The sequence below is a fragment of the Ochotona princeps genome, chromosome 4, assembly GCF_030435755.1.
Source record: "Ochotona princeps isolate mOchPri1 chromosome 4, mOchPri1.hap1, whole genome shotgun sequence".
Classification (NCBI taxonomy): Eukaryota; Metazoa; Chordata; class Mammalia; order Lagomorpha; family Ochotonidae; genus Ochotona; species Ochotona princeps.
Window position 1 is genome coordinate 83160938 of NC_080835.1, and position 23548 is coordinate 83184485.

At 40.8% G+C, this 23548-nt stretch overlaps 1 protein-coding gene across 1 annotated transcript in view; it reads left to right on the forward strand.

Annotated features, from left to right (window-relative positions):
* The window catches only part of LOC101530447 (caspase-13-like), a 43941-nt gene extending 22496 nt beyond the window's left edge, over positions 1-21445 (forward strand). Inside the window, exons 7-15 of the mRNA XM_058662321.1 lie at positions 510-764; positions 2122-2226; positions 3814-3923; positions 4615-4788; positions 5792-6026; positions 7162-7305; positions 8711-8820; positions 10315-10418; positions 21201-21445. Coding sequence (XP_058518304.1) covers positions 510-764; positions 2122-2226; positions 3814-3923; positions 4615-4788; positions 5792-6026; positions 7162-7305; positions 8711-8820; positions 10315-10413 — 1232 coding nt within the window. The 3' untranslated portion in view covers positions 10414-10418; positions 21201-21445. The remainder of the gene's footprint in view (positions 1-509; positions 765-2121; positions 2227-3813; positions 3924-4614; positions 4789-5791; positions 6027-7161; positions 7306-8710; positions 8821-10314; positions 10419-21200) is intronic.
* The last annotated feature ends 2103 nt before the right edge of the window (positions 21446-23548 follow it).

Sequence of the window (23548 nt, forward strand, 5' to 3'; positions counted from 1 at the left end):
TAACAACTGCAGTCAGCCTGGAGTAAACATTTTGTCTACCAGTTAATACATTTTATCCAAAAAAATAAAAGAAAAAGAAAAACAAGAAAACAAAACCTTAAGTACATGGCAGAAGAAAAATATTTGCGTTGAGTGGAAATAATCTGTAGTTTAGCCACGACCATGGACTTCCCTCAAAGAATACATTCTAGATGAGTCACTGTGATCCAAGGCTGAGAACATAAGAAAAAAAGATATTAAGCAATAATCGTCAGCAGCTCAGCATTAAATTAATGCCACAGAAGGGAAGTGAAAAGTTTGGAAAACCTTAGGTCGCAGTGAATCATTCAACAAAACCTGGTGTAAATTTACTGAGATAAGAAAACTGTACAATGAAAGAGTTGTTATTTGTGGAGGACATGATGAAATAGAAAGCATTTTCACAGCCGTTTCACATTATCCAAAGCTAGGTTTAAAGTGAGGGAGAAAAATTAAATGGTGCCAAAGTTGAAACTGTCTATTTCCAACAGAAGATGACAATTTCAAAAATCCACTTAAGGTGCTGGAATCTATGGGAAAAACTGTTGCAACTAGTTTTATGGATAATTTGGTGAAAAAAAATGTGCTGAAATTAGAGAAAGAAGAAAAGGAAAAGTTTTATAATGCCAAAACACATGAAAAGGCCCAGATCTTGATGTCTTCTATGCGGGATAAGCACCATGAGAACAGTCAAAAGTTTTATCAAACCTTTTTAAACATTGGACAAAACTCTACTGAAATCCAAGGTAAGACTGCACTTATTTATTATGACATTTCAGCTGTAGGACTCACTCAGTGTCCTCTAGGATGGGGTTATCATCATATTCCCCCCATGCTTTTGTGGAGGATTCTTTTTTTTTTTTTAAAGATTTATTTATTTTTTATTACAAAGTCAGATATACAGAGAGGAGAGACAGAGAGGAAGATCTTCCGTCTGATGATTCACTCCCCAAGTGAGCTGCAACGGGCCGATGCTGTGCCGATCCAAAGCCGGGAACCAGGAACCTCTTCCAGGTCTCCCACATGGGTGTTGCAGGGTCCCAAAGCTTTGGGCCGTCCTCAACTGCTTTCCTGGGCCACAAGCAGGGAGCTGGATGGGAAGTGGAGCTGCCGGGACTAGAACCGGCGCCCATATGGGATCCCGGGGCGTTCAAGGCGAGGACTTTAGCTGCTAGGCCACGCCGCCGGGCTGTTGTGGAGGATTCTTAAAGCTACTGTTTCATTTTCCCTAAATCGATCCGAGCCATGTTACAGCTCATCTTGTCATTCTTACTAATATTTAAGTTGACCCCTTTTAAGTGTGTAGCTTTTATTTCAAAATTGAAATGACAGCAAAATAATCTTAGTTTAAAAAAAAATCAAAGATAATGCAGCCTGCGGATGTCACTGGCTCCAGTGGCCATCCAGCGACCTAATGGGCATTAAACAGAAACAACCAATGCGCTCAGCAAACCTGGCAACCAAAATGGGGCGTATGTGGAAGCTTTCCTGAAAGACCAAACAGCTCCCTGTATTCCACCTGGATGTAGCATTTCTGTAGTGCTCCAAGCACGTTCTGGGTCCACTATGAGTACTCTGAGCCAGCCGAGTGAGCTGGAGTAGAAAGGCACTTGGAGAAAGATGTAGCTTTAACAATCCTCCACAAAAGCATGGGGGGAGTATGATGAGTCCAAATATGTATTTGCTACATTTAAGATATTCATATACATATCATGTGCCAAAATTGCTAATCAAAAATAATCACTTGGATTTTCACCTGATGGGACAGCTGATTCCACTGTATACCAGACTTCTCTTTCCCATCATTTCAAAGGAATTCCAGAACTTTCTGCTGCGAAGCTGACTTCTTTGTCTAAACTTGCAGATCTTGTATTTGTTTCTGTTTCACTGCCAGACTCAGGGACTCTCTTTGGGCAGAAGCCCCCTTTCAGTATATACAACATGTTGTGACAAAGGGAACTGTCTTCATACTGCTTTGACTCCTGGCTCTAAGACAGAAAAGCTAACTTTTTTTTTTTTTTTTTGCCTCAGTATTGTATGTTAGGAATTTCTCCAAACCTGTACATAGAAACTTTGGATTAAAAAATCATACTTTCTCAACAGAGAATATCCTAGGATTCTGGAGATCTCCTGAGGGGCTGAATTTCCTGGAATCTGGAAAGGAGAGCTTGTTGTCCCTGCATGGCTTTCAGAACAAATTCTCAAAAGGTTTGACATCCTCACACATATTCTTCGGCATGCTTCTTCTTTGCAGCTTAAGTTTATGTCACACTTTCCAGAAGGACAGTTATTGAAATCCTAATAAAAATGAGTAACCTAGGAAAAAATTAAACATTGAACTAAAAATTTTATAGAGGATAATATTATTTTTCCCATTTAAATAAAGTCAGAGAATATATTGGTAGGTCCATATAACTGATATGAAAAACATGATTTTCTACATCGTTTGTGAACAGAAACCATGTTAAATTAGATCTCAGTACACTTCTGTTTGTCCCTTTTGGAGAAGAGCTCTTTAATTTCACAGTCTCTTGCCAATCTAAGACAAATGAGGACAAGCAATATTGGAACAAATATTTTGTGAGTAATTTTCTAGCGGTTACACCATTATGACACAGAAACAGACTTTTCCAAAATGAGTTAATCATGCATTCACATTCTTGGGCCTTGGCGATAGCATCATTATAATTAATAGAATCTTTAAACCCGTGCCATCAAGTATTATATTTTTCACCTATATCCATCTAAATTGTTAACCATTTTTGCAGCAATGGGATTCAATTGTCCCTAATGTCTGCTACTCAAAAGAGTTTTATACTCTTATTTTGAGTTAGAAAACCCACCAAGCATGCCAATAAATCTGAAGCAAATGGAACTTCAGATAAAGGAAAAAAGTCCATCAAATGAGACTGTATCATTTACAATGTCAGCCACTAACTCCATGTATTTGTTCAGTGTTTCAGTTGCAGTTTATTTTGGATTTATTAAGGTAAATAAAATATATCATCAAAAATAATATACCTTGCTTATTTTAATTTTAATGTGAATAGTAGGAAACTTTAAAACAAACATTCAAGTCTTAGGATATTTCAGATGAATATTCTTCTGATAAGTATCTCCAAATACTCTTACTCAGAAATAATTGAAAGTCATCATGGCAGAATGAGAATTCTAGAGTAAAATCAATAGTGAGAATCAAATTATTTATATCAAGTGTGGAAAGGACAAATTTGACACCAGTAACCAAAGTATCTTCTCCATAGTTACCACAGGATATTTTTATTCTTTTGGGTGGGTCCGATTTTCCAGCAGACTACAAGCTTTCCACCCTCCTAGAGACAATGTGCCTGCTAAGGGTGGTAGTTAGATTTAAATACAAGTATTTTATGCTAAAATAAAAGGTTTTTTTTGTTAATCATTTTTATTATTATTTTTACATATTTTGGAACCTCACATAATTTTGATAAATAATTCTTACAAAATTATGCAAAAAGTACAAGAATGTCTGGTAAACAAACAGTCTGTATTTTCCAAAAAGACTTTTTACAACATGCAATTCTTAAGGCAGCATCCTCCTTACAAGGAAAGGGAATCCTTTTTACTCATCAAGAAATCTGCTGCAAATAGGCTAAGCAAGCCTGGCTTCTTCCATTAACGCCTTTTGTCTTTCCTGTCTGATTTTCGGTCTAAAATAAAAGTTTTATTTACAGTAGTTTCATCCCTCTTAATACTCAAGATAATAGATTGGATCATAGAGGCAAAAAGATACCTTACATTTTGTGATGTATCTTTCAGTGTTTCCAGAAACCAAGACTATACCAGAAAACTTAGAAGAAGCTACAGCTACTCTCAAGCTCTGTCCTTCTGAAGACTTTCTGAAGCTGCGTAAAGAAAAAGCTGAAGAGGTACGGTTCTCTTTGCTTGGAACAGAGAAAGGAGAGAAATAAGTGCTTTTGCTAAATGTAAAATTTCTTAAAGCACTAAGTGAAGTCAAGTGATACTGATAACCATTTGAATAAAAAAAATCATGTGGCTTCATGGAGAATCTAATCCTCTTCCAATCCTATATTACAATTCAAATCAATTTATTTATTTATTTATTTATTTATTTATTCAACTTCTTGTCTATTTGAGATCCATGACAATTTTGGCTATAGTCAAAGAATCAAGAAAAAGTTTATACATAAGTATAGTAATTATTTGATTCTAGTTCTAAATTCTTGACACTAAGCGTATTTCAAAATATAGTCTTACATCACCATAAATTGATGTTTATCAAAATAGTGTTGAAGTAACAATGCTATCTAAAGCATATGGTCTTAACTGCATTCCCTTGTCATAGATTGACAAATTTGATCTAAGATTTGGATGCTCTATGTAGATCCGAGAAGGTCGAGAAGAAAAAGGTTGGGAAGAGAGGTTGGGAATTGTTACTGCTCTTCAAGATTCTTGACTCTCTCAGATCCCTCCTGGTTCTTTATCTCCTGGCAGGGGTTAAGGGAAAGGCATCATGTGAGGTTATAGCACAGCACTGATGATGCATGGGACTGTAATAGATTCACACAAGCCAAATCCACTAATACACATTTCCTTTAGATCTACCCAATAAAGGAGAGAAAGGATCGCACTCGCCTGGCCCTCATCATATGCAATATAGAGTTTGACCACCTTCCTCTGAGAACTGGGGCTAATCATGACATCGCAGGGATGAAGAAGTTGCTTGAGGACCTGGATTATTCTGTGGATGTTAAAGAGAAACTCACAGCCAAGGTATGACCCCCTCGAATACACCCAAATTCAGGCACTTCCAACGCACATCTTCCACTAACAAGTCAGGTTTCTAATGTTAGGCAAATGTTTTCACCATCTCAGATTAAATGTGTATATTTGTGTGTATATATTTGCAAAAATGAAAGCATTTTATAGATAAAATCTGCATTTTTTTAAAAAAAGATTCAAATATCTAATTCTGTGAAACTAGACAGTCAAAATGTGATTGATGCAGTGTTTGGCATGTCAGCCTGAATATTAACCCCCTAAAATTTAGAGTAATGTACATTAACCAGACATGCTCTCATAAAACAAACTGTGAGTCCTAACTTGGTGTGGGAGGGGTTTTTAATACCAAGAAATGGTTCCCTGAGGGAATACCCAGTTAGCACTGAACTGGCTAAAACGGAGAATAATCAAACCATAAGCAAGATGGATAATTTCAGATTTTTTAAAATATGTGTGTCTACATTAGCCTTGCAGACGGAGAGCAACATTTGAGGGTGTGGCCCAGGGAAGAGTTTGTGAAGAGATGACAGGAACATGCCATAAACCACATGGCTAAGGAAAGACGAGCAGCAACACCTTCCAAGTAGAAAGGATTACAGGTGAAAAGGATCCACTGAAAATGAAATGACACATGGAAGGCTCAAAGAAAAAGACCAGGAATGCTGGAATTTTAAAGGAAAGAGGAAGTATACTGGGACAGTGCAGTAGCATGAGAACAGAAGGTTGATTGCATGTTAAGCCCAGTAGGAAGAATTTTAGAAGGAGAAAAATGGAAGTTTTAGATAGGAAAAGCTAATGAGATGGACCTGCTTACATGTAAAAGAAGACAGTTTTCCCAAGAAAGAAAACAACAAAGCAGTCATGAGGAGACTCCAGATGAAAGTGCATCATCAGAATGTCACACACGTTGCCTGCATTGCTCATTGGAACCAGGATGCTTGGACTAATTTTCACATTTGTCCTGTTGAAGTAACACAGCTTTGGCCTTTTCCAGGATATGAAATCAGTGCTGCAGGAGTTTGCTGCTCGGCCTGAGCACAGTTCCTCAGACAGCACATTTGTGGTGCTCATGTCTCACGGCATCCTGGATGGCATCTGTGGAGTTATGCACAGTGACAAAAAAGAAGATGTGCTACCTTATGACACGATCTTCCAGATACTCAACAACCGCAACTGTGTCAGTCTGAAGGACAAACCCAAGGTCATCATTGTACAGGCCTGCAGGGGTGGTGAGTCCTTTAGACGAAAATCTGAAAGTTAGGCAGGGGATTTTGAGATAATTTGAATCTGCAGAAAGCACTATTAATCCCATCCAAATAAAATAAACAAAAATTGAGTTGAATTATTAAGAAACAAAATCTAAGAGTTGTAGGGTAGGATTTCATCTGTTCAACTCAGAATCTTAATCCATGACAATAGTAGAGATTGTTTAGAATCCTGACATCAAGGTGAAACAAAAATATTCAAACACTAAAATGGGGTTATTTTAATGAGATTGTAACTTGTAAAAGTTTTGTGGGCCTTTTCGTATTTATTACTTAAATGTTGGATTATAATAACAACACTCTTTTTGTCTCATACATCATTGAAGGAGAAATGAGTAGAGACATGAAGAGAACTGAAGTAGTGAGGTCAAAATGTTCTCCTTTTCCCCTCATTTTTTATTCCTGTGCAGCTATTAAAAACTTCAATTTTCAACAAAACAGCAGAAATAATTTAGCTAATAAATGCTAACCATTCTGTGAAATTATGAAATTAAGGCTATAACTCTTTTCAAGTACAAGGGTGCTGCTAGTATATATATTTATTGGAAATACATACATACGTACATTATATTTATATACTATATGTATATATTTTAAAATATATACATATATTAGATTTTTTTATTGGAAAGGCAGATATACAAAGAGAAAGATCTTCCATCCACTGGTTCACTCCTGAATGGCCACTACAGCCAAAGCAGTGTCAAGCCAAAGCCAGCGGCTTCCTTCAGGTCTCCCACAAGGGTGCAGGGTACCAAGGCTTTGGGTCATTCTTGATTGCTTTTCCAAGTCACAAGTAGGGAGCTAGATGGGAAGTGTAACAGCCGGATAGGAACCGGTGCCCTTATGAGATCCTGGATGTCCAACATGAGGCTTTAACCACTAAGCTCTCACGCAGGACCCTCTGCCAGTGTTATAGTAAAGCCTCTACTTCACCTGATGTTCCATCTCTTAATTGTACTATTGCTCAATGACACTAGAGGAAAGCCAAAGCAATTGTACATGAAACTAGAATGAGCATTTCAAAGCAACTAGATGAGCAACTGATACTCACGTAGAGAAGAGGATATTGGTGCTTAAAAGGTGGCTGTCCCTACAGCAAACCGTGGAGAAATTTGGGTTAGTGACTCTCCAACGACCATGGCTGACAGCTCGTCAGAGTCACCCGAGAGCCTGCAGGATGATGCCATTTACAAGACCCATGTGGAGAAGGACTTCATTGCCTTCTGCTCTTCCACGCCACGTACGTATCTCTCAGTTGAAGACAGGGATTTGTGGCCCTCGTGTTATTTTTAAGTGATTCTAGGAAACCAAGATAGACTACAGATTTTGAGTGCATCAGCTTATGTCTATTTGCATTGTCCTATCGGTACACATACACACACATTAAAAATAGTATCTTAATAATAAAGCTTGCACTTTATGGTTAATAGTGTTTGGGCATTTTTAAGCAGGTTTAATTAGACTGTTTTTAATTCGTAAATTTGGTAACTTTTCAAACCTTTTTGTTGATTGCTAACTGGCTTTTAAATATGATATACTAACTATGCAAATTAATATTTTAAAAATAAATATGAAACCAACACCATTGTCCTATAAACATGTTTATTTTCGGAAAGATTCCTCTTTTCCTTCATTCTCTTGCTTCTTTTTGACTCCAACTTCCTTTCTCACTTGTTTTCTCCAACCCTCCCTCCCTCCTTCCTCTTCATCATCATCACTGTCATTATCAATTTCTCTCTGTGTGATTAGGACACACAGCACAGGATCTGTCTCCCGTGTATGTCTGGTGTATCATTTACGACACCACTCTGACTGCTCACATCCTCTGTGTGGATTCACGTCCCATCTCCGTTTCTGATCCCAGCTTCCTGTTGATGCATACCTGAGGGTCAGCAGGGGATAGCTCAGCCCCCTTGCTTTCTGGCACTACATGAACATGTGGGTGGAGTTCCAGGCCTGAGTCTTTGTCTTGACTCCAAACTGGTTTCATGGGCATATGGAGAGTGAGCCGCCAGATAAAAGATCCCTCTAACTCTTCTCTCTTTCAAATGAAAATGAAATAAAATCCACCTCCCTTCAGTACATTCTTCAGTATATGATATAATATTATTAACTGTTGACACTGTATTATATTGTGAATCTTTATGACTTTTTGGTCTTCTGTAACTGAATCTTTGAATCTGTTTGTCCCTTCAGTCTGTTAGATTGTGAAAGATACCTGGACATAATTTGTAATCAGGTGACTATTTTTTACTCTCTCCTCATTGTATGTAGCTTGGAGATGTTCTCTCCTTCTTGTGAACTTTCATTCCATTTTCTGTAAAATGAGATACTTCCAGATGTATTTCAAACCTCTTTGGAATCAAATGACTGAATTTAAGCACAGAATCAGTTCCAATAGCAATGCTGTCGATATGCAAATTTTTGCAATTCTGACAAATTGCCGCTTTAGTTTTTCTTTCCTTTGTATTTTTTTTCCTTTCTGAAAGTGAGTTTGATTGGTTTTATATGACTTTCCTAAACACACCAAGTTAGTCTCTAAATTATACATTTTTGAATAGTGTTCCCTCAAATACACAACCTCAAAAACATAAACATATAATAATGACAGAGAAGACCCATGAAAACCCTCCCTGTCTTCACAGATAATGTGTCCTGGAGAGACGTCAGAAAGGGCTCTCTCTTCATCACACAGCTCATCTCTTGCTTCCAAAAGTATTCCTGGTGCTGTCACCTAGAGGAAGTATTTAGGAAGGTAAGATTATCTAAACTTTTGTTGTTTAAGATTTTATCATCACTTAGTTGTTCAAGATTTTATCATTACTCAACATTTCACGTGACCATGACAAGCTCTTCAGGAAAGCCCAAGTAGGGTGGTGCTTGATTTCTGTCCTTCAGGTAACTAAAATCGAGTTTAGGGGGAAAAAAGATGTGAATATGCCCAGTGGGATTGAAACATAGAACAAAACTGCATGAATTTTAAGTTTGTACGCTGAAAGTTGCAGAAATTGTAAAGTATATCAAAATGCTTTCACTGAGTAATTTATTAAATACATGTTTTAAGTGGTCTGTCTGGTAGACCTCAAATGTGTGACTGATAGCAATAAAAGTTACAAATAAAATTATGTAGACCTGAGAAAGAAAACGAAGGAGAAAAAATCCTTTAAATGGATGTTCTGGAGAGGATACATGAATACCTTTCCCAATTCAAGGCATTTCTTATTTCCTGGCTTTCATTCATTTTTCTCCAAATCTCTTATCACCAGCAATTCACAATAAGTTTGATGTGTGTGTTCTTTGCTTGGCTTCACTCTCTAAAATGCAAGCTTAATGAAGGTAGATATTTGCTCAATATCACAAAGTGCCTGACATATAACAGATAACCAATATTTACTGAATAAGCAGATGCATAAACTGAAAAAAAATTCTCCTCTCTTTTTTAGAGATACTAGTGGGATTTCAAACACAGGAAATTACAGCGATCTTAGAATTCACACTACACAGAAAAGTAAAACTCCAGCAGAGAAAGCAGGGTAGGGATCTACATTAGGCACTTTGGCTAGGTTACGTTTCCAGTGACAGAGCATCCAATTCTAAATGGGAGCACCCTGCTGCGTCAATAGAAATTAGACATTATGCTTTCAAAGGGATTCCCAGGAAAAGAAAAGAAATAATGCAATCAGCAGAAGTAGGGTATCATTGATCATCTCATGGTAAGCCAAAAAAAAAAAAACCCTGAAAGAGGTCATCTTTGTGGTAAGCATTTGAAAGTTATATAGTATTCAGTTTCATGAAAGCAAAATCCTGCCACTTGAATTTTCTTGAAAACAAGGAATTCTGGTTTTTGGAGGAGATACCAGAAGAAAAAGAGAACGCAGAGGTTGAAATATCTTAGATTAAGCATTAATGTGTATCTGGACGCAAAGACTCTCATATTTTATGAGTTGTAAATTCTGAAATACAGAGTAAAAGTTCTGGGAGTTTGGAATACTTATGGGTTTGTTTTCATCAACCCTTGGAACACACTTCACTATGGAATATTTTGGTTTGGGATACAACATGTTTCTCCCACATGAGCGCAGGGGTCAAAGGACCTAACCTGTCTACAGCTTTCCCAAATGCATCAACAGGATGTTGAATTGGAAGTGGAGCATCAGGGACTCTCATGGAATGCCAGCATTGCCAATACAGGATAACTAACATTATGCCACAACACCAGCCCCCAACTACGGTTTCTTTTTGACTTTAGGTCCAACAGTCATTTGAAAAGCCACGCGTTAAAGCACAAATGCCCACCATCGAGCGACTGTCCATGACAAGATATTTCTACCTCTTTCCTGGAAACTGAAAATAGTAAGTATCAGGAGTTGGTGGTGGTGGGTTAAGGCTTAATTATAAGCTCAGATGGTCAAAATAATAATCTTTGTTGTAATTTAGTAATTATTTTTCTAATTTGTATTCTATGTGTATGAATTTGCTGACTAATCAATCAGGTAAGCAAAGCTACACCAAGGGATGACAAGCAAGGAAAAAGCAAGAATGGGAAGGAGTATAAAAGAAATGCACATGTTTCCAATTTTACTTCTATTTCATTCTTCTTTTTTCTCTCTCCTCTCTCTCCCTCTCAATTTTGTGAAATAACAGGCTTGAGATTAGTAAGGCACTCCTCCCATCTGTGAGACTATAACCAGGCCTAGAAAACCACACCCTGCTTGGCAAGAATACTCTAACACTGTTCAAGCATGACTACGAGAAAAGTGAATCTCACCCGTGTCAACAACAAAAGATAGTTGTGTTGTAGCTCAGTTCTCCTGACCCCTTTCCAGTTGGTGGTGTTTGCATTTATAAACCCTATTACTCTGTAGTTCAGAGTCGAGAGCTCTTTGGGGCAGGAGTTCACTCTCTATTGCCAGCAATAAAGAACTTTGAAATCTTCTCAGTATGTGACACTCATGTGTATCAGTTCGCTCGAGTACAGCATTACACACACACACTGTATTGTGAAACATTATAGCAGACTCTGAAATAAACAAACAACAAAAAAATGGAGGGCCACGCCTTTTGTTCTATGACTGCACTATCCTAGACACTGAAGTGCTACTACCAGCCAGTATAAAATACACTGTGGCCTGTAAATTCAGTTACAAGGCTCTAATTCTCACAGCATAGACCACAGGTCAAAGAGAATCTGCTCCAAGACCTTCAATTACTGCTCAGAAAGTCCATAAAATTCTTACCTTAATCCTTTATTTTATTTTATATTTTGCGTCTCAACAGGTTAGAATGAGGGTATCAAGTTTAGATCCAATAATTATTTTACTCGTTTATGAAAACCTTATATTGCCCTGTACCTTAAGTGTGAAACTGACCTCCATTTAGAAACACACAAAAAACTATTTTACAGTAATATTTATCTCGACATTACAAATATTTATCCCTGTCATCTTTAGTATATGACATCCAGTGGTAAAATTGTAGAGATTCAGCCACAGGACCATGTTCAGTACCTAATTCAACCAATAGGACTCTGCCTGGGCACTGAGGTATTTATTTCACCCCTGTGCCGCGTTCTATTAACCAGGTAAACAGAATGTTTGCCCTTATAAAGTGTATGCTCTAGTCAGTGGAAGCAGACTCACGGGTCAACAGGTAAATAAATATATTATAGATCAGAAAGTGATAAGAGTAGAGAAAAAAAGTCAAGCAAAGGTAATGGATGTTCTACTGTTACAAATTATTCAAGAAAAGCATCTTTGAAATGATAAAATCAGAACAAAGACTAGACAGATTTTGGTGGGGGGGGATGGGGGGTGGATGTACTTTGTGACTCGGATGCAAGAAAAGTGTCCCAGCACAGGGAACAGCAGATACTAATTGTGGAACAGAATAACCACAGATACAGTGACACTGTATATGAAAACTAGTGAGAAAACAACACAGGCAATTTAAGAAAAGTAGTGACAAGCCTAGTAATGAGGGTTATAGCAAATTTTTATAAAATCTTTATCATGGGTGCATAATAAACATGTCGAAATTATTTAACACAATAAGAGAAACAACATAATGTAGCTTAGGTTACACAGAGATCACTATTTAGTAAAAAGAGAGTTCAAAGGTCACAGATGGAAGGCAAGGGGAAGTGCCAAGAGAACATGCAAGGATGGAGGAGAATCCTGATTGGGCATGAGACGGAGGCAATTTACATCAACAGGATGACCTTATCTTCCGCCTCTTTTCCACAGGCAGACCAGTCCTCCTTTGTCAACTTCAAGAAGCACCATCACCAGCACAGAGCATGCTCACGTATTTATTCTTGTATAATGCAGTAAAAATGAGTACAAAGTAACTGTGTCCTTTTTGCATCACAACAGATAATGATATTTCAATTAGCAAGGTGGGTGAATATGAATGGAGAGGGATAAGTTAAATGAATTTTCTTGTTTTATGTTTCATGTAATACCTGCACTTTACCGAGGCAAGGGCACTGTGACACACCTCCAGAAACAGACCAAATGAAAATGATGCCCGTAATTAAAATGAGATACCACTAGGATGAATATTAGCAAAACAAAAAAATTAAAACAACAACAACAACAAAACCGCAAGTGCTGGTAAGGAGTTCACTTAATTGAAAATTTTGTATACTACTGAAAGGAATTTTAAAATGGTCTAGCTATCATTAAAAAAAAAAAAACAGTAGAAGGGTCCCGGCATGATGGCTCAGCGGCTAACTCCTTGCCTTGCAAACAGCAGAATCCAAAATACAGGAGATGTCCCAGCTGCTCCACTTCCCATCCAGCTCCTTGCTTCTACCTGAGAAAGCAGTAGAGGATGACCCAAAATGTTGGGAACCTTTACCCACTTGAAAGACCTGAAAGAAGCTCCTGGCTTTGGATCGGCTCAGCTCTGGCCACTGCAACCACTTGGGGAGTGAACCAGCAGACAAAAGATCTTTCTCTCTGTCTCTCCTCTCTGTAAACCTCCCTTGCCAATAAAAAATAAACACATTTTGAAAACAATATAGGATTTATTCAAAAACTTATATATGTATATCCATACAAATAATTATGATATGATCCAGAATTTCATTTCTGCATATATACTAAAAAGAATTGAAAGTTGAGTCTGAAGGAGATAGTTTTAAACCCCAGTTCATACCAGTGTTATTCATGATAGCCAAAACATGCAAGCACCCATGAGAAATGAATTAACAATCTGTATAAAATACCCCTAGCAGAATATTATTCAGTTCTGAAAAGGGAAGAAATCCAGGAGTATATCACAATATGATTGAACTTTCAGGGCATTCCACGCTAAGTGCAATAAGCCAGTCACTAAAAAACAAAAATTATAGAATTTCACTTATATATTTAGCGTAGTCTTTTTCATTCATAGAGAATGGACTGGTGGTTTCAATGGCACCCTACAGCGGTCACTTTGTGGGCATCACAAAGTGGCATACAAACAGTAATGAAACTAGCTGACTGCAGTTTTGGCCAAACATTTGTGATAGTCTCAATATCTGACCATCTGCTCATGACAGAACTGACTCATTATTGAAGATTGCCATTAATTTATTTAAGGGCAGCATTATCTGAACTAATTATGTTACACTGAACCCATCTCATTAAAGATTCTGTTACTTCATTTCCACCATGGAGATCAAGTTTCCAACACTCAACTTTTCATGGAATTTATCCAAATCATACCCAACATATGGGAGGGAGCTATATACTCAGTAGTATAAAGTTTGTTTTACAATATGGAAAAATTCTGGAAGTGGATGGTCTTGATCACTGCAAAAGGCTATGTATGTATAGCCCACGGGATGGGACTTAAAATACTTAAGGTGGCAATTTTTTAATTACACATGTATGTGTGAGTGTGTGTATTCACAATATTTTTTTGAAAAAATTCTGCTATAATTAGAGGTGAGAGAAGATAGAAGCACGAAGGGCAACTATGATCAACTTACACACAGGAACATGAAGCTACAGATCCACAATGATGGATAAAAAACCAAAGTTAACTGTATGACAATAATCTGTGGAAAGTAAGTTTATATTATTGAAAATATTTTTTAATTGAATATGTAGAATGGATTTTCAGAAAATTCATGGAAATACAGATTATGAAAAAAAAGGCTACACATGGATTTCAGGGTTTTAAAATTCTCTGCAACAATTTTTTTTTCCAAAAATTTTTGAGGAACCTCATATTATTTAATATTTTGAAATTCATGATGAAAAGAGTTGGAAGCCATGCTTTCATCAAAAACAGTTAGAACAGCATAGAAATTAGGGAGTGTAAGGGACTTGCATTTTATTTTCCTATCAGATGGTCAATGGCATTGTTCACATTGTGTTCTCATACCAGGTAATATATAAAATGGGCATTATTGCCAGGTAAGTCTGCTCAGAGGCACAGATGTGTGAATCTTGCAGCCAGGTGGCTGTGGCTTGGAAAATCAGTGCCAGGCCAGGCTTCCTGCTGGGGATCCCAGGTGGTGGGAGGGTCCTGGGCTTGTCCTGCTGGTCACCCAGTCATGAGCCCTGGGGTCGTGGGGGTGTGGAATTACTGCCTAGGGACACCCATGGATAAAGCCATTCTGCATGTAGGTAATGAATGAATCCTGAGGGACACCCAATGACATGGCCACTGTACTTGCAGGTAGTTTGGAGGGGAGACACTAGAAGATCTGTATGGGTCAGACTCATGCACCAGCCCACATGGGAGTCCCGAGTTGGGCTTGTTAGCATAGAGCATTGCTGACCAGCATACACCACCCAAAAGCTAGGGCTAGGGATCTGTCTAGCAGGACAATCTCCCAGTATCTGACTGAATGTCAGAACAGGGGACAGGTCACATTAGGTAGGGCCATGACACTAACCAGCATGCAAGAGAACCAGGTCCGGGGGGTAGATTTTGTGGAGAATATGTGGGCCAACTCCTGTGGAAATACAAGTCCCACTGGTTAGCTTAAGAGTTGGGGTGGGGATGGGTTAAGCTAGGTGTGATTATGGAACCTGCCAAAGCTCATGGGTACAGGGACCAAGAATAATGTGGGCAGGACCAGGCTACAGCACCTCCATGTGCATCTCAAAACAGGGTGTGGGACTGGCTGGGCTGCAACATTCACCAGCTCATACTAAGCCAAGTTGGAGGAGCAGGCTATGCCGTGCTAGGGCCTAGCACAAGATGGCTGGCGTGCAATCTGTGTCTGGGAGTCAGCAGTGTAGGGGAACTTGGGAAACTTCCCTAGTAGGTCATAGCTCCTGCTGGTAAGCACGTGGTCCAGGTCTAGGAGTTAGGCAGGCGGGGCAAGGTAGCTCCAACTGTTGGCTAATGTGTGGGGGTTGGTTTTGAAAGGGGCAGACCAGGCAGGGCTGAGCAAACCTTAGTTCACTGGGAAGTTGAGATATCAGGCTGGAGCACAGGCCATAATGGCTATGCTGTCACACCTACTGGTTTGCATGAGCCAGGGACAGGAACAGAATGAGAAAGGCCAAGTTCCAGCACCTGCCAGTGAAAGTTTGAACTGGGGGCAGGCTGGGTCAGGCCAGACTACAGCATCCAAAGGCAATTATGACAGGTGTGGGACTATGCCAAGCTGGGTCAGAGCAACCACTGGAATGCATGAGATCTGTGCCTTGGAAAAGGCTTGGTTGGGGAGCTAATGGAATGCCCCAGCTGAGTGGTGGTTCCCATTGGTGAGTGCGAGGGTCAGAGTGGGGGCTGTGTTCTGCTCTGGATATGGTTGCAGTGTCCCTCAGCATAAGTGTGGACTGGATCTGGGGTGCACCAGAATAAGCTAGACTCCAGCACCCACTGATGCTCATGAGAACCAGGGTAGGTGTAGGACAGATGGGTCTAGGTCTCTGTCAGTGCTGAGCCATATGTGAGCTTTGTCTGGGTGTGAATCAGGTTTGGCTGGGCTGTAACATCCAAACTGGAAATGGGTGGGGGCCGGTCAGGAAAGGCCACTGTACCGTCTAGGACAGGAGATGGACTAAGTCAGGCTGGGCCATGGACCCACTGATGAGCGCAAGATCTGGCATTGGAAGAGTTTCAGATGGAGGAGCTTGGGAAACTCCTCTGTCAGGACACAGTTCCTGCAGGTGAGCACAAGGACTATGATAGAGAGCATCCAGACCAGACCAGGTTATAGTACCCACTGGCATACATTTGGCACAGGTTGGAGGTTAACCAGGATGGACCAGTTCGCATCACTCACTGGCGAATCCGAGCTCCAGAATGGAATGTGGGTCTGGCTGGGTTGGAATGCAACACAAGCAGCTCATATGAGGCCCAGAAATGGGGATAAATGGGCTAGGCTGGGCTCGGCTAGGCTGTAGTCCCAACCACTGTGAGCTGGAACTGGGGTGGGCTGTGCCTGGCCAGGCTACAGCATCCAGTGGCAGATGTCAAGGTGAGAAGGGCCATGCCAGACTGGGCCGCAGAACCCAATCAGCAAAAACGAAATCCAGGGGTAGGGAGAGAAAGGAGTTCGGGGGTTCATGGGGCTACCCTGCTGACCACCACTCCCACTGGTAAGAGTGAGAGTTGGAATGCTGGCAGACCAGGCCAAGTAGGACTATAACACCTGTCGGCCTCATGTGAGGGGGATCAGGGGAAGGCCACGCTGGGTTGACTATACCTACAGTTGCATGCATAAGCCAGAGTGGGTATGGGGTGGCTGGGCTTTGCCACAGCATCAGCTGGCAGATGCTGCCACATGAGGCAAATTCTTTCAAGCTAAATTACAGAACCACCTGGAGAGTGGAAGATACTGAAGTGGGAGTGGGCCCAGTACAAAAACAGTAGCCACTTCCCTCTTGGGTTGCCACTCTGACTGGTGAGCATGAGAACCAGGAATGGGGTAGGATGGCTAGACCGAATAGCACCCGCTGGCATATGTTTGGGCTGGATAGTGGGGCTGGTTGGGTTGAAATAGGCTTTAAAGCCCATTGATATGCACAAGAGCTGAATGGGATGTGGGATAGAGTGAACCAGTCTGCTGAACATACTGGCAAGCATGTAATCCAGGGCAGGGGGTGGGCCTGGTAGGGGTTATTGCAGATCGCCCCACTAGGCTGCAGCTCCCACTTAGTTACATGGCTAAGTGTGTGGTCGATGGGACCGGGCTGGACTGCAACACCAACTGGCTTGAGTAAGAGGACAGGGCTGGAGATAGAACTGACCCAGCAATTGCAACCACCAGTGCAAACATAAGCTGCTGTGAGCGACAGACGGTCCCGGACCCTGTATTGACAAGCACACACAAGAATCAGGTCTGGGATCACCTTAGATGAAGGATGAAGTTTCTTTGGGAATCCACCTAACTGAAGGACTCAGACTCAGAACTCCAACAATTCAGACAACTGCAGGTTCATGGTCTGACCGTGGAATGCATGTGTCAGAGCTGGATCTCCTCAATGGCTTAGATGGAGCAGTGGACAGCATATCCAAGTGCACATGGAGAATATAGCATTCCATTGGAGCCTATAGAGGATACATTAATACCATAATAGAGGTTGGAGGACAGAACAACTTGATAAATTACCCCTAACCAAGTGTTAGCAGTGAAAATCTGGGCAAAGACTCTAAAGTGGATTATGTCGACCTATGGATTCTAGAGGGATTTCATCATGCTTGGATGGTGACATAGGCAGTAATTCAGAACTGTTGAACTATCAGAGCCTCTTGGGCAGGGCTCTCGGAGCATGCCCCCATAGGAGACCCTGAGGTGGTATAGGGTGAACCAAGACCCTGAGAGAAAAAAGTCACCACAATGAAATCTCTCCATCAATGCAAAAATCTGATTTTCAGTCTTCCCAGTAATACAACTATCCTAGAAATACATAGTGAACAACCAGATACAACTGTAATACTAAATCATTAAAAGCACACGAACTAAAATTAAACCTTCACAACTCCATGGATGTATACAGCATTTTGACAGGACAGATTTTTACTCCATTTGGCAAAAAAAAAAAAAAAAAAAAAAAAAACACATCTTAATATAATCCAATCAGACTGACTGATCTACTGTCTCTACAAAACGGGAGATAAATCTGTTCGCATTCTTGAGACCTCATAGTAAAAATACTAAGCGAAGCTCTAGGATTCGAAACCTTTGAATTCTTGGATAACTTTTTAAAGATGGCTAAAAACATCTGAAACAAGATTTTTGTTGTTGATAGCATAACACATTATAGATTAGACTCAGCTATTGACATGAAATCATCACTCAAACACCTTGAAAACAAACACAAAACCTTTGCCTACTTAAAGCAGTGAGAAATTTGATAACCAGCCAAAAACACAAGAATTACTTTAACATATAAAAATGCTTTGTATACAATGAACAGCACATTTTAATTTATACCTTGAAATAATTCAGTAGTGCGTTAGAGTTTAATTGCATACCAAGTTATTTACAATATAAATTTCACATTTTTGAAGATGTCACAAATGAAACCTTAAGAGTTACAAGAGGCTAATATCTTCTTTGAATCCTAAAGCTCCCAAAAGTTGCCATGGACATGCAGATGAAGTCAGTCAGTTTGCTAACAAAAGACCTTCCAAGGTAGAAGTCACAAGCCCAGGGAACGAGTTCTATAAAATCATTCTTTTTCCCTTGATTTTTTCTTCTGTATCACTTTATAAAGATTTTTTAAAAGTGAGCGACCAGGCAACAAAAAACTTAGAGTCAGATAACAGAAGTCTGGAGGACTCAAGAGCGACCAGCTGTTGGCAATAGAAGGCCCAGGTAACAAAATCAGCATCCCAAGAATTACTATCAGAGCAAAGCATTCAGTCAAGCCTCCAATGGGTGGCGTCTCACCTTCCTCTCACTCCTATTCAAAATGGGCAGCTTGACTCTGCACTTCCAATTCCAAAACTCTGGAATTCCTATGCCTCAAGGCCACAAACCAGCAACCAGCACCTGTGCTAGGAGCTCCACAAACAGGCAAACATCCTCTAACACAGAAACCAAACCAAAGGAAAACATCTCAAGAGCACAAACTGGGGGTGCCCGCCTCTGGATGAAGTCTGAACCCACAAATTGGGGCGAAAAATCTCAGAGCCTACTGGTTAAGACGCAAACTCAGAACCTACTGGTTAAGGCGCAAACTCAGAGCAAACTGGTTAAGGCGCAAAACTCGGAGCCCATTGACTAGGGCGGAAAACTCGGAGCCCACAAGCCGAGGCTGGTGCCTCACGCCATTTTACCTTAGGTCCTTAAGTCCCGACGTTCTGAAGCTCTGATGTCCCTGTCCTGAGGTCTTGCGTCTTGAAGTTCTGGGGTCCCTGTTCAGGCGCCAGTTCTCAGGGTTTAGCCCTGCCAGCGGCCCCGAGGTCACCGAGGGTGAGGCAGACGGCGGCCTTCGGCCTCAAGAACCACGGGAGACAAGCTGGTGAGGAATGTCCGCTTTTTTACGCACAGGTTACAGGTTTTAAAGGGTAAGGAAGGGGCGGGCAGGAGGGAGCCTTCAGGCAGACCCCACGCCCACCAAAGATGCTGTAATTGGCTGTTTGACAGGTCTATCTCCCTATATCTTCCGGTGATGTCAGAGGTCATGTTCAGGTATACTCCCCTTGACCTCGTAGCCCTATTGGAAGTCACACTTCACCTTTAGGCCTGAAGGCTGTGCTTCAGGCCAAGGGGAGGGTTAGGCTTAAGCCACGCCCCCGAGGCAGCAGGAAAGGGGGCTGGGGTGATCGCCCTCACAGCTGGGACACAAACCAGCACCCATAAGGAATCCTGGCACTTGGAGATGGAGGATTGGCCAATTGAATATTGTGCTGGACCCCAGAATGTATTTCTTTTCTTTCTTTCTTTTGTTTTTTTAAAGATTTATTTTATTGGGCCCGGCGGCGTGGCCTAGCGGCTGAAGTCCTCGCCTTGAATGCCTCAGGATCCCATATGGGCGCTGGTTCTAATCCCGGCAGCTCCACTTCCCATCCAGCTCCCTGCTTGTGGCCTAGGAAAGCAGTCGAGGACGGCCCAATGCATTGGGACCCTGCACCCGTGTGGGAGACCTGGAAAGAAGTTTCTAGTTCCCGGCTTTTTGCGGCTCACTTGGGGAGTGAAACATTGGATGGAAGATCCTCCTCTCTGTATATCTGACTTTGCTTTGGGCCATCCCTGACTGCTTTCCCAGGCCACAAGCAGGGAGCTGGATGGGAAGTGGAGCTGCCAGGATTAGAACCGGCGCCCATATGGGATCCCAGGTGCGTTCAAGGGGAGGATTTTAGCCACCAGGCCATGGCGCCGGGCCCCAGAATGTATTTGTAAAAGCAAAGTTTGTACCATTGCTTTACCTATTCAGCTCTCTGCTGGTGTGCCTGGGAAAACAAAAGAGGATGCTCTGAGTTCTTGGGCTTCTGTCATACATGTAGAAGACATGGAGGAAGCTCCTGATTCCTGACCTCCATCTGGCCCAGCTGTGGCCAATGTGGTTATTTTGGGATGGGACTAGTGGATAACAAATTTCTTACTGTCTTTCCTCTTTCTGTAACTATTTCAAATAAATAGAATAAATCTAAAATGAGACAATACTTTCTGACTCCTGACATACAATTACTTATATGATTCATGATATACATATAACCTATGTCTGCCTTAGAGGTTGTTTAAAATATTTCACTGAAGCAACAGTAGCTAGAAAAGCTCATGAAGAACTCTGTTTTCAGATGCTTATTTCATTATAGAGTACAGCAGAGTTTGTTAGCACATCTGATTTCTGAAACAGAATAATTTTGTACATGGCCTCAAATCACAGAGGTCATAAAAATGCTCTGTGCAATAATAAAAATCATAAAATAAAGACAAATTAAAAAGCAGGGCACCCAATGTCAGGACAATCTGCTGGAAGGAAATGCCTGTTAAGAGAACTACCTAGGAGTTAAATTCATACATGGCATACTCACTGGGATTAGTTACTGCTAATTATATTAAGCTCCTCTTCATGGAGTTCTGAACCAACTAAGAAGTCCGCACACTATTCAGACAAAAAGAATTAAAATAACTGCTTTACTACTACCTATTAGGTGTCCTTAGAGGATTTTAAATATCTTTTGCCCAGAAGGCAGGTACTCTACCTTACCTCTTCTCTGCTGTATTCACAGACCCCAGTGCGATAATACTGCTTCCTGGCAGGGATGAGGAGTATTTTAAAGGACGTGCCACTCTGAAAAAGAGGTGTGGAAGAAGCCAAACTAATTATGTGCAATATGTACTAATCTCACCAATTAGATAAATTACTTTGCTCCCCATTGTGAGACATTAACAGAAGGCTAGAAAGATGGACAGAAGTTACCCTCCTAGTTTAGATTCCTCCTTTTAGTACAAATGAGTGCCTCCTTTATAGGCCAACATAGAGATTCGGGATGAGCGAGTCCAGGTTCCAGTTAACAATATTTTCTCTTCTCCAGCTACCTCCTACACCTCAGTTTACACTTCATTACAAACCTTGCTGAGCATACAGATAAGCATGAGCAATTTCAGTAAGCCACTTCACCTAAATCCAGCATTTGTTTCTTTTTGCCACCAGAAAGAAACAGTGAAAATGCAGCTTTTGAAATCTAAACGATGCAAATTGTGTCAATTAAAAAAAAAATAGCTGTAGAAACAAGATGGCAGACTAGGATAAGGACACAGTTAAACAGCCTGAGAATCATTAGCCGGGGTGAAGCAGAGAGGCTACCATCCCAGCATGTAGGAGAGGACAGACTGATGACAGAGGGACAGCTCTCCACCTGTGGACACAGGGAAGACCAGAGACATCAGAGTGCTGTTGCCGTGACCAGACATACTAGCAGTGTTTGGCGACTGATGATTGGTACTCTACCAGCAGCCAGATGGTAAGGGGGGTTCACCCAGAGCTCAGGAGGTGAACCCAGACATAGAACTGCCCACTTGCTGATTTCCTTGACTCTAGTGACGAAAGAAGCAGAGTGGCAGAGCCCAAGCAGGCAGGTGTAGGAACAGGATGGAGTTCACGACCCAGACCCTCACCAGGCCACATTGGGTGCCATTTTGTGCCATTTTACTGAGGTAAAAGCTATGGGGTGAAGAAACAACAGCAGGTTGCACCTGTGCAGAGATGTGAGAGAACTTACTTAAAGCTCAACGCATTGCACAGGTCTCAGAGGGAAGATAGTACTGACTTTGCATCCTATAAGTTTCACCCAAAATAGGTCTGGGTCATTGTAAGACCTAACAGCTATCAGGTTTTAGCAAAAACAGCACAACTGACAGGCCAGTGATTTAAGGTAACAGGCATCTCCCTAATCCTGTGCACTGTTTGAACCAGGAGTGGGAGAAAGGCTGTACAGGCAGCAGTGTGGCTATGGCATAGGATCACAGGGGGTAGCAAGTGGTGATACAGGAGCTAGGGCTTTAAAGACTGTGATAGAAACCTAGCACAAAAGCCCGGAACTGAAACTCTCGGAAGGAAGTGGAACATGTGACTGTACTCACTGGTTCTGTATTTACGGGATATATAATGCAAGTGTGGCAGGGACTTGATCCGTTCAGATTTGGAGACAAAGTGTTGGATATCTCTACGCACACAGACCAAAGATGGAGCCCCAGTGAAAGAATTGAACACATCCTAACAGTAGGATGATGGACTCTCTGACAATGTCCATACCTACGTTGTTGGGAAACACTTCAATAACAGCACGATGGACTTGTGACTGTTCATGAAGGACATTCATTGTAAAACTAGAGGGGAAATCAATGGGTAGAGGAGGGACCTTGAGGAACAGCACGGGCACCACCAGAGCCTATGGAACTATATCAGAAACCAAAGTAAAATATTTTTAAATGAAAAAAAAAAAAAAGAAAGAATGAAGAACCAGCTACTGAACACAATCAGTAAAATCAACCAGAGGGCAACACAGCTTAGAAACCAGTCCTAAGGAGAGGAATCTGCTAACAAAAGTAGCAGTGATCCAGAACAAAAGATGAGTTTTTTTCTGTTTTCTTTTTCATTTTTTCAGCAACACATTGGTCATTCAGTAGCATGTTATTTAACTTCATGCTGTTGTATATTTTCTATTTTTCTGCCTATTGATGATTTTTTGATGGCTTTTCGTTTAAGGGGATGTATAGTAACTGTGCAATAGAGATCATTATATCCAGATGTGAAGATACAATATACATCTCTACTTCCAAATCAGAGATGGACTCCCAATCAAACTCTTAAACATATCTTGACAACAGGATACTGGACTCTGTGCTATTGTCCATATCTAAAATGACAGGATGTACTTAAATGGTAGAATGATGCACTTATGACTAATTATGAAGGATTATACTATTATTTTTTATTTATTTTTTTAAAGATTTATTTTATTTTTATTACAAAGTCAGATATACAGAGAGGAGGAGAGACAGAGAGGAGTATCTTCTGTCCAATGATTCACTCCCCAAGTGACTGCAACGGCCAATGCTGCACCAATCCGAAGCC